The 12183-nt window shown below is 40.0% G+C and overlaps 1 protein-coding gene across 1 annotated transcript in view; it reads right to left on the minus strand.

The window, feature by feature from the left end:
• The window catches only part of KIF13A (kinesin family member 13A), a 174076-nt gene that overhangs the window by 69709 nt on the left and 92184 nt on the right, over positions 1 to 12183 (minus strand). The window contains 2 exon segments of the mRNA XM_074348138.1: positions 809 to 989; positions 1877 to 1969. Of these exon segments, the coding sequence (XP_074204239.1) occupies positions 809 to 989; positions 1877 to 1969 (274 nt within the window).

Here is a 12183-nt window from a genome sequence, read left to right on the forward strand (position 1 = left end):
GGATACTGAATTGTATGTAGAGAATAACCTCAACACACACACCACACACACCACACACACCACCTGGAGATTTGAGACACAGGATCAAAAACTACCAAAGGGTTAACAGAAGCTATTTTTGAGTGGCAGGATTATAGGTCATTTTTATTTCTTCTTACATTTTACTTATTTTCTAAATTTTTATAAATATATATTATTTTAAAAATCAGTAAAAATTTTTTAATTAAAAAAAAGTAAATGGCCCTCTCCTTTCCCTTTGAATCAAACTCATCTGGCTTTTATCACCTAGTTATAAAAAATTACAGATGCCTGGGTCTCCCTCTGGGTCTACTGAATAGTCTCTATAGGTGAGGCTCAGGCCCACGGGTCCTGAAAACAATCTCCCGAGTGATTCTGACGCACATCCCAGGAAGAAAACGACTTGCCTAGGCTGGGCCGTGTGAATCCTTCAACCATTCTCCCTCCCATTTAGAGGTGCTGCTTTCCAACGTAAATGGAAGGACCAATGTGTCGTTCTTAACTCAATTTTTACGAATGAACCATAGTGGCAAAATAACATCAACATTAAAAAAAAAAAACCAACCATCCTTTTAAATGGCATATGTGAGCAACTTTATACACGAATATAGTATGAACCATGGCTACTGGATACACCAAGAGGCTCTGAGGAGCTGACGATTTCTCAGTAAATGAACTGAAACCAGAACAGTGACCAAGGGCTCAAATTCACATACTCCCGCAACTTTAACTTCAGGATCATTTAAAATTATTACTCTAATTACAAGGTTAATTTCAACCACTAACTTACCCTTTGGGGTCTAAAAGATCCCGAACTTTCTCATTATAAATTTCCATATAGGACACTTCGACTTTAAAGGTCTGAGACTCATTCTGCTCCAGAGAGATCCTTTGAAATAAAGCGCAGCAGAGCCTGGGGATGAGGCCCCGCTGCTCAGCATTGCCCATCATGGAGAAGGATTTTCCTGAGCCTGGAGAAAGGCAAGCAGAAAGAAAGGAGGACGGAAGAGGAAGCAAAATGTAATGCTTCAACCAGACAAGTGTTCTGCGTCCATCAGCCAAGGTCACACAGCAGAAGTAGCCACCTGGCCCTCAAACCCAGGTCCCCAGACACCAAGGCTACTATTCTTCCCATTACACCCATGGCCTTCATTTCAACTCTCCCTGCAAGATCCGGGGGACATCTCCTTTACAGATGGATGGGTACCAATGTAACCACCACCAATACATAGTCTTCAAAAGTACGTATGGTAAATATCAACTATACAGCATCAAGTTCCATTAACAGCATTTACCCACCAAATATTTCACATTTGTAAAAGTGCTGTCATATATACTCTCCTGGTTGTCCTGCGATGTGACAATTGGCAGTATTGTCATGATTTATTCCAACTTTAGAGTTGAAATAATGGTGGCTCAGAGGGTTAATGGCTGAGCCACTAGTCTGTCTTTGTTTTGCTTGTTCCAACCAACTGTATCACTAGACTAGGTTTAATAACCTATCATCACTTTCGTATCCTGGTGAAAGTCCTCTGTACAGGATGACACTAGGAGTTTTTCTATAGTTTTTCACTATAACACTTATACTGAAAACTGGTAATTATTCTCTTAGTCCGAAATCAGGTTAAAACTATAATTTAGGAAAATGACACTTAATAGTTTGAAACTAGCTTTGCTCATAAATACTGAAATTACTCAATTACCACAACTGTTGAACCTCCAAAAGAGGATTACTTTTGATCACCTAACTCAGCTAAACCCACGAAGTCAGAAGCATTTTCCCAAAGTGTTCTCTAAGTCTGTGTTTTAAGAAATATACATTTGATACCATTGACTGCAAAGAAAAACAGCTACTTACCTGTCTGTCCATATGCAAAAATGCAAGCATTATACCCCTGAAAGGCTTTTTCAAGAATTCCTTCCCCAAGGCACTTGAAAACCACCTCCTGACCTTAAAAAAAAAAAAAAGCAAAAAATATAAAAAGAGAACATGGTTTTTCTTGACATATTTGTATTAATAACTGAGCCCGTCATTAACAACATTTTCTCAACCCAAAAAAGATGTTAAGTGTATCGCACAGCTACTGTTTGTAGGGCTGTGTGTTAACAGCTCAATATATGCAATTTTATTGACTTGTCTAAACAAGAGCGCAGTACCTGGCTCAATTTATGATCTTACCCATTGTTTCCATCTAAGTCATTCCTCTGGGCATTACAATTTCCTGCATGGCTATTGTCTGTGGGCCATATGGAAGCATCATTGAAGTTTGGTTTAGTTTCTTCTCCTGAGTTAGTATTAAAGTGTCATTCAACATAAATTGTTTTATCTCTCCATCTGGACTCTGAGCTTCTGATGAGCCAGAAACCACATCATACACATATTGGTGTGTGTACACCTCTGCCCTAGTATGGTGCTAAGTACCTGCCAGGTGCTGAGAAACTGTTCATTGCTGGTAGAGGTGATGAGCTGAGCACAGACACCTTTCACCTGTGTTCCCACAGAGGGTTCAGGGACAAGTTCTGTTCTGTGAGCCCATCTACAGCTAACTGCAACTCTTGGGGGTGTTCTGCCATGTACTATATACACTATGGTAGTGTCCAGCTGAAGAATAGAGGTGTGAAAATCTTTTTAAACACTTAAAGAAGCATTTACTAACCCTCTGAAATTGGTGCCTGACATTTATCCTCCATCATTAGGAGAATTAAAGTAATAATTCTCCTTCCTCTCTGCAGAAATTCTTGGTTTAAGTACCTCTTTGCTCCACTGGAACGAGAAGCCCCTGACTAATGTCAGAGACTATAATCTGTTTATCTTTGTAATCCTAGTGCCTAGTACAAAGTGCTTAATAAATATTTGTCCAAAGATGAGTCAGTTTAATCTTTTTATCCTACCTGACAATTCCTTTCACATTTGGAAATAATGCAACGTAACCTAAGTTTTGGGGTGTATGTTTTTCTTTCATGCATCTGATTTTAGCAGCCTCTTGTTATACTATGACTTATCGTGGATGGAACTCTTAAAAGTGCAAACGTGAAACAAGAAATAATATTGTCAGTCATTAGGTTGGCAAAAAATAAACTTTTGACAGTATCAAATATAGCTGGATGGAAGAAACAGGTATTTTCATAAGCTGCCAGCAGGAGAATCAGCAAATGCAGCCATTCTAAGGAAAACCTCCCAGCACCTATAAAAGGGACCACGCCCAGGCCCTCTGATCCACTGTGAGGCATCTGCCCTAGAGACTCACCCCGACAAGAGACCCCTGTGAAAGGATGTTCTTGGCAGCATTATTTATAATACCGTGAGCTGGAATCAAGTTAAATGCTCATTAGTAAGGGAGCAGATAAGTAAAATGTGACTATTTTGCAAGATGGAATATCACACACCATGTTAAAAAAAACAAAACAAATCGTGTGTAAACAATGCTAGAATTCAAAAACATTGTTGAATAAAAACAAAAAGTTCAGCTGTATGTATAATGCAATAATTTATGTCAAGAAGTGTGTATGGGGGATATCGATGTGTGCTAAAGTAAGAAAAAAAAGGATCAGAAAAAAATATACCAAATTTACATAACCTTATTTCTCAACTTCTGACTTCCATCTAAGAGGAATTTTTAAAATGTCGATGGAATATGTGAATTTTTTTTAAAAGGGTGTAACTGTAAGAGGTTTTCCTAAGAATACGTGTTTGTTGTGAAGACTACCTAAAGATGTGTGTGTACGCACACACAAACATGCACTGAGAAGAATCAAGTATTGTCAAAATTATCCACTAAACACACACTTTTAAAACTGCTTTTATGTTAAGAGTTAAGCTGTTAAGAGTCCTGGGTTCATCAAGAAAATAACTGACCCATCGTGTTGCTGATCTTTCAAAAACATTGATTTTTTTTCTGATACGTTTTCTCAGAAGACCTTTCTCATTCCACATGTATTCCCAAGGCCTATGCACAGGCTTAAATCTATTTAACACAGCCAGAAGTCAGGCTTGTGAGAGCTGATGGTGGTCCTCAGCCAGGCCCCAAGTGCGGTCCGTAAGTCATCAGTCGAAGGCATTCAAATAGCACTGCTTTCTTGGCACAAAGAGGGGTGGAGCAATCTCCTTTGATCTTCCACACTGGTGAACAAGCCCCCAGAAGGGGAGTGGCTGAGGGTGGGGACAAGACGCTCTAAGACTTGGCTAGGGCAAACATCCTATGAATTGTAATTCAAAATTTCAATTCATATTTAGTCACCTAAAAAACAGCAAGGGCTTGAGTTGAGGAAAGGATTAAGCTGCAGAGAAGCACTGGGGCCAAGGAGCTTTCACCCTTGCTTTGCAGAGCCTGAAGTCATTAACCAATCAAGAATTCGTATCTGCTCGCTTGTCAGGTAGTGAAATGGAATACTTTCTGGTTTCTGCTCCTGGTGCTGAGTAGGCTGGAATTACGCGAAATTATATTCTCAGTGTTTTTCCAAGGGCAAAACACAAGGTTTCTTTTTCCTTGTTAGGAATGGCCTTTTTAAACCAAAGATCATTAGCTGAAAAAACAAGAATGACTGCTATAGAGCTACATAAAACAGGTTTATGACGTGTCATAAAAAGCCACCCAGGGTGTGCATATTAAAACTACAGTAGAAAGGGACAGACTGGGAGTTCGAAATTTGTAGATACTGACAGGTATATATAGAACAGATAAGCAAGATTATACTGTATAGCACAGAGAAATGTATACAAGATCTTGTGGTAGCTCACGGCGAAAAAGTATGTGACAATGAATATTTATAAGTTCATGTATAACTGAAAAATTGTATTCTATACTGGAAACTGACACAACATTGTAAACTGACTATAACTCAATAAAATAAAATTAAAATTAAAAATAAAATAAAATACAGTAGAAATAAACCAAATGATTAAAGAGTGCTCCAGGACAGAAAAACATAAGAATAAACTTAAGTTTGGCCTATTTCCAAATTATCGCCAGTACTAAATAGGATATGAATTAACCTATTTAACTTGTATACTTTTATTGTGTATGCTAAAAAGAAAAAATTAATTTTTTGTCAACTGAACCGTTTACAGCACACTTTATATATTCTTTATCACGGAATCTTTGCAATGCCCAGGTGTGGTAGGTATGGATTATAACCAATAAAGAGATGGGGGCGGGGCTCTAAAAGAGTGAGTCATCTGCCCAGGATTAGGCCACCAGTGAGTGGCAGGGCCTGGGTCTGTGGGTGCTACTCCCAAACGGGCTGAGCTCATCCGCAATCAGCGGCTCGTGCTGCGTGGCACAGAGAATCAGTTATTCCCACCTCTGTTCTCCACGGTAATTTTTTTTTTCAAACAAACTCCAGAACTTATCACACTGCAGTATTTTTCCCCATCCCCATTTTGTCTCTTCTACTGAATCGCGAGCTTTGAGAACAGGAGCTGTAGCATCTTGGCAGAGTACCTGGCAAAGTACCACCAGGAAGCACTTTTATTTACCGAATTGTTCCTCTGTTGACACTGCTGTTTTCAAACTAATGTGTATTTAATTGGGGGCCCCTCTCCTCATTAGTGATGACTGAGGCATCAAAATATTGTTTATTGAACTTAAAAAGAAACGTTTAATTGTAGAGCTTACACCTGGTCGAAGTCTGGCTGTTTTTGAAATTCTAATGAGCCCCTAAAGATTACAATCATCTTTGTTAAGTGAGGTGCTGGGTTGTGAATAGACGTGTCAACATGTGTAATCACTAATTGAATAATTTTGATAAAAATTACAGATTACACTTTTACAGACACCCATAGTTACCTCCTTCCTACACATTGAAACAAAATATGTGACTGAAAAAAAATATAAACTAGTCTCTTTGATTTCCATTACATGAATACATACACTTTCGAAAAAGTCAAGTTCTTTCAGTTAGATATTTAGTTACATTTGACAGACAGAATATAATTCAGATTTATTATATTTAATAAAGTTTTAGTTATAAGTAGGACAGGAAAAAATTCTGGGAAACATGAAATGGAACATGGAAAAGCCAAAAACAATTATACTGTGTTTCTGGAAAGAATTTTTCTCTTTTCTGTCATTAAATATCTATCCCAAAATGATACATAAAATGATAAATACAAAGAACTATATTGTAAAGTTCATGTATTTTTACAAATCTAAGCAAGACTAGCCTCTAGAGAGACTGGAACCCATTTTATCACTATAGCTTCATGTCTGGAGGGAAATTTATTCAAAGACAAGGCATAATGAACACTTTCGCACCCCTACAAAGATACACTAACTTTTTTTTTAAAAGCTGCTTAGCTCCCACTATGTGCTTACCCGATGCAATCAGCTCCCTGCTATGGATATTTAGATGATTTCCCTTTCCTTTATTTCTGCAATATTTATCCTTATGTATGTATCTTTGTGCACTTTTCTATTCACTTTACTAGGCAAACTTCCAAAAGATCAAATTACTAACTCCTCTAGCAATCGTGAGCCTTCTTTCTACACCTTCAATAACACTGGCTATTAGCGTTCTTCTTGGTTTTGACTAAATCAACAGGAAAAAAAAAAAAAGCCTCTTGTTTTGTTAAATTAAAATTTTCCTTTCCTTAGTTTATTGTCCATTTCTATTTATTCTATAGTAAACTATTTGGGTCCTATGTTTATGTTTATAAGTCAATTGGTTTAGTTGTTAATTTTTTAAAATATTAATTTTTAAAATGCCCATCATATATTAAGGATATTAACCTTTGGTCTATCATACGTTGCACATTTTTTTTCCACCAGTCTGTTATTTATTTTTCGGTCTTCTGTTGTTCTTTGTCATACAAAAGCTTTTTGTCTTTCACATTCAAATCTTCTCTCATCTTTTCCTGTATGATTTTCATCTATGGCATATGTTATGCTTCCAAAATCGTTCTGGATTATTATTACCCCAAATTACACAGCACATTTTCTTCTAGTTTTGTTTTTGATTTATACAGTTTTATTTCCAAACCTGAGTTCTACTCCTTACCAGCTACGTAACCTTGGGCAAGACCTCAGTTTCTTCATCAGTAAAACAGGAATAACAGTTGCTATCTTACTGTTGCTGGTATGAAATAATAAGGCAATACGGTAAAGCATTTACTATAGGGTCCGGCCGTTAGAAGCCTAGAATATATTTTAGTTAATGTCTATAATTAATACCATCCCTTAAATCTTTAATCAACTATAATTCATTTTGGTGTAGAAAAGGAGGTAATCATCTAATTATTTTTCCTTTAATAGTTCCTCCATCTTTGCAACAATTCTGTGAGGCAATCCAATTTTAAAGGCAAAAGAAAAGACACTTACTCTTAGAAACAAATAATTTAAAGGAATCATTTATTGCTCTTTCTCTCACACCCCTAGGGGTCCCACTTTTAAGACTGCACTGACCACATACAGCGGTGGTGGTGTACTCACACTGGAGAGAAAGAAAGGAAGAAAGGGGCGTGTAAACGTGTGTGTGTTTTGGGTCATGATGAGGAGAGGAAGAAGGAACAGCAACATTAATAATTATTCGGGCCAGAATATGCTGACCCATGTTGTTCAGCGGAGGAGGAATATTTACCATTGAACATTTTTTCTTGTAACATTATCTCAGAAAGGTACAGGGGGAAAAACAACTTAATAAATCATATCAATAAAATTATGAATAGAGCTCCCTTTATCCTGGTGCCGCTGTAGCTGTAGGAACCCCTAGCTGGGGTTATACCTAACCCATTCTTTGGTTTCATGGCTTTCAGGCACCACTGGTACAATAAACGATTTTTTAAAAACCTAGTAAGACTGTCAACCGAAGCCTAAAAATGCTGGCAGACACTATACAGGTGCCTGTCCTCCTCAGCATAAACCAGCTCTCTACAAAACTTCACCCTGCGATGGAGAGAAAATATTAACTATCAAAGACATTTATACAGTCTACTAAGGAGAGTCTGGTTTCTCCAAAAGACTGAAGGGGTTTTTTTTCCCCCTCTTTTGTTCCTTCTATTTTTCAAACACAACAGTCCCTTTTTTCAGCATAGGAAAAAAAAAAAAAACAAAACGACTTGCCAACTGCTCTTCGAAGCTCAGCTCACCAATAAAAAAGGAGCTGTGTGTGCTGCTGGTTGGTGGGCATCAGGGAACCCACAGAAGATGCATCATCCCCACCGCAAGCGTTTCCCGACAAGAGAGCACACTCGGAGTGAAGCGTGTCTGTCTAGGGGAGTGAGTACCAGCCCCGCAGCCCAGGAGGGACAGAGCAGCAGTCCCAAGGGGAACAGGAGGAGCTGTGAGCATCTGTTTCTAGCCCAGACAACCTGAGCAAAGGCACAACACGCTCCAACCCAGGAAGAGCCTCGTGGCTTTTCCACAGGCCCTATGCCAGGGCCGCTCTGCAGACGTCAGCTCCACATGCCTGGCACACGGAGTCCACAGGGCAAACCTGACCTCACTTGTTCATAACCATGACCAAAATGCCAATTTCCTCTGTGGGGTTTATGATTAGACACCTAGAACCGTGTGGACAAGCCTTAAAGCACAGGCATGCCCAAAGCAACCCACAACAGAATGTCAGAACAGCAGAGCAGAGTCACAGACCTGACCCACCCAACCCTGAGTCACACGATACAGGTCTTTGAAAAGCTAACACCCTGAGTCTCTACACTTGTGATACTCTGTCCCCACAGGGAGTAGCAGCAATGGCCTCAAAGCTGGTAGGCCTGTGCACTGGGAGCGGAGTAACCAGGGTAACTCTCTATCGCAGGGCCCAGACAGCAAAGCAGAGGAGATGAGAAACTAGGGGTGGAAGGGAAAACACATATCACGCATCTGCTAACACTTGACTACCGACGAGGAACCGGGTGAAACATCCCAGTGGGTACGTTTCAGGAAGAAGAAGAACAAAATCAGAGGGCATAACCTTATCTTACTCACAATCTGCACTCCACAAGGCAGCCTCACATAGATCATGGCTGAAAGAAACACTATGTCAATACGAGGCTGGCCAAGACACAGGCACAGAGTTATTTCTAAAACAGTGACATGGAAGAGCAGTCAAGACTTCAACACAATCAATAATTTTGTCACTTTAAACACAATCTCCAGTTTTCCTTCTTTTCCCCAGCTCTTTTCTCATTGGAGTTAGAGTGAAAACAAATGGCTAAGCCTAATATTTCTGATTCTAAATTCCCGGGCCTGCTCGTTTGGGAGGGTGTTTTTCCACTCCTGACAAGCCCTAGCGATTCTGATGAGTCTGGACTTGGCAGGTGGCCCAGCTCCAAATCAGAGCACCTGGACAGCGCAAGACCAGTCAAGTTCTTCACACATACCTAAAGGGCTGAGGAATGCCTAACTCGGAGGTTTCAGTAAAGCTCTTTCAAACAGTGCAACTGTCGGAAATTGTTGCATGTAGGGACTTTAAACCTGGTTTACATTCAATGACCAAAAACTATGTAGTTTAGATAAAAGAACTAGGGCTTTAAAGCCTGACTTGATGACACTAGATTTAAGTTTTAATCAGTTACAGAAGTTTGTCATTAAGGGGCCTGGTAAAAGGATCCCAAGAAACTGGGCCAAGGGGGTCAAGGTAGACCAGGGGGCCGTTTTCCGCAGTGGCCCCCAGGAGCTACCAGCACTGCTGTCCTCAGGAGCCTCACTTGCAGCGGGGCGTGGGTGACTCACCCGGATGGGTGTTTCCACCCAGAGACAGTGCTGGGACCAGCCAAGAGCTGGCAGTGAACCACAGCTCCCTGTTTTGTGGCCCAATAAAGGGGCTGAGTCACGGAGGAGGGGGTCAGGCCTGTGGCCCCGATGAAAAGCCCGTGAGGACTGTCTCACAGAGACTCCATTCTGGAGTGATTCAGGAGGGCGTCTGCACATACCACAACTGCTGAGAAAGTAAACGTTCATCTCTACCTGCTCAACGGTGTTTTCCACTGTCTCTCTCTGATACAGACGCAGACTTGACTCAACATCTCTTCTGGACTATGGGGTGCATGATATTGACAGCACTTGAGGGGAAGTTAAAACAAAGCTCAAATCAAACCCAGGCATTCTCAGACAGGAGGGAGAGTGCTATTAAGATTATTCCTGGCTAGGTTCCAAGCCAGAGCACTCCAGTATGACTTCCTTAACAGAGACTCATGCTGGGATGAGAGAGAAGAGAGGAGCCTGGGGTTGCAGTCAAATTCACAGTATCTTTGCACATAATTGTCAGGGACCCAAACCCATATCTACTGTTGCTTTCAGCTCTCTCACAAGCAGCAAGATCTCTCTGAACTACGGTTTCCTTATCTGTAAAATTGGGACAATATTAGATTCTCTGAATTAACCAACATTCCCTCTTCCACCTGTAAAATACACTGACACATGCCGACTGCACACTGAATCACCTAGCTGGTAGGCTACTCTCCGGACTCCAACCAGCCAAGTTATGTTCTTACAAAGGGTCAGCTGTGTTTGCTCCTAAATGGTTTATGTCAGTTGTGTAATTATATAATTAACAAATGCAAAAAGAGAGTTTGCTGTTTCTAAGAAAACTAGGCTAGATGCTCAGGAATAACTTGATAAAAGTGAGTCACTAAAAAACTGTCAAATTAGGTATGGGTGAGGCAATTTGTAAAAGACTGCAAAGGAAAAAAAAATCTACCAGAGTTCTGCAGTCAGATTGTTTCATAAATGTCTTTTAAGATGGCATGCACCATTTATAGTGGATCTCTAACAAATGTTTCAAATAGTCAGCTACTACTGCTTCTCATAACCACAGGGAAAACGTCTACAGCCTAGATAAACTTAACAGCTAACAACTGTTGAGTATTTACTCTATGCAAGGCTCTTGCCGAGGGCTTCCCATACACTTGGGTAGTAAAATAATGAGCCAATGCAATATGCCAAAACAAATATTTGGAACTCTGCTTAAAAAATTGGTTCTATTATGGTTACTGTCAGCTTGGAGAACATACATTTTGATGCACAGTTAAATAATATGAAACAGAAATCATTTCTACCTCTGGGCACACAAACCCTCCCATCAAACATGGCTACTCTCCCCACAGTAATAAGCCCACCGCCAGGAGGCCATCAGCTGTCCCCTCATGATACAAAGCAATGTTAGCAGAACAAGAATCAGATGTAAAACATTTCTCCTAAACTGCAGGGTATTACACTGCCTGAAAACCCATCTTAGCAAATCTGAGCAACACACCATATGGCAAGAACGGTTATGTAATTTCTAAGTCCACAGTCTAGACTCTCTCAGGCCAGGGAATGTTTATGGCCACACCGATCCCCAGATATGTCCCACGAGATGGATTTTTATTTTTGGTATGAAGATTCATGAGAAAATAGGTTTATGAGAAATATTCTCCCACTAGGAAGAACAGCAAAAGTGAAACCAGGGTTTCTGGAAGTCAGTTATTTACCAACATGGCATATTTTAGGCAGTGATTAAAAAAAATATTGATATTTTGTCGAGAATCCCTTAAATGAAACAAGTAGTGATTTAAACATTTACAAAGACCTATTATCTGTTACGATGCCCTCAAGCGGATCAGTATTCACCGTAACTTTATAATCCTAAATGTGGATTTCTGTTTATGTGCGTGGTGTTGGGGAGAGGAGGCGAAATGGGTTTACATGGAAATGTCATGCTTTGGGTGCCTAATTCTGCAAGTTACTTCTTTTTTTTCCTTAGCCCTGGCACAAGGGTTTTTGCTTTAAAGATTCAGAATTATGTGCAGACAAGTATTATCATGCCTCTCTAACCAAAATATAGTAATAAGATAGTATATTTAAAAAGTGAATTGTCTTAGAGCATGATTCAATGCAATTCAAACGGCTTAACAAACAAGCTTTTGATTTGCCTCTGAAAAGTCCACGGCAACAGCTGTGTGGCCAGCATAAAATGTCTGATTCATGTTTAACCAGAGGGCTGGAGGAGATCCGAGATCATTCTAGGCCGTATCTCCTCCTTTCACAGATGAAGAGACAGACATTGCAAAGTTTAGCAGTTTGTGGCAAAACCAGGTCTCGTAAATAGGAGCACATACATCTTCTCTCCAAAGGGCTGATGCTACTGTCGGTACCACTGCTCCAAGGTGACAATGATAAATATTAAGTGAGCCCTTCCTGTGTACCTAGTGTGGACTTAAGCATTTACACAAACAGGTCACACAGTCCT

The sequence above is a fragment of the Camelus bactrianus genome, chromosome 20 (genome assembly GCF_048773025.1).
Source record: "Camelus bactrianus isolate YW-2024 breed Bactrian camel chromosome 20, ASM4877302v1, whole genome shotgun sequence".
Lineage (NCBI taxonomy): Eukaryota > Metazoa > Chordata > Mammalia > Artiodactyla > Camelidae > Camelus > Camelus bactrianus.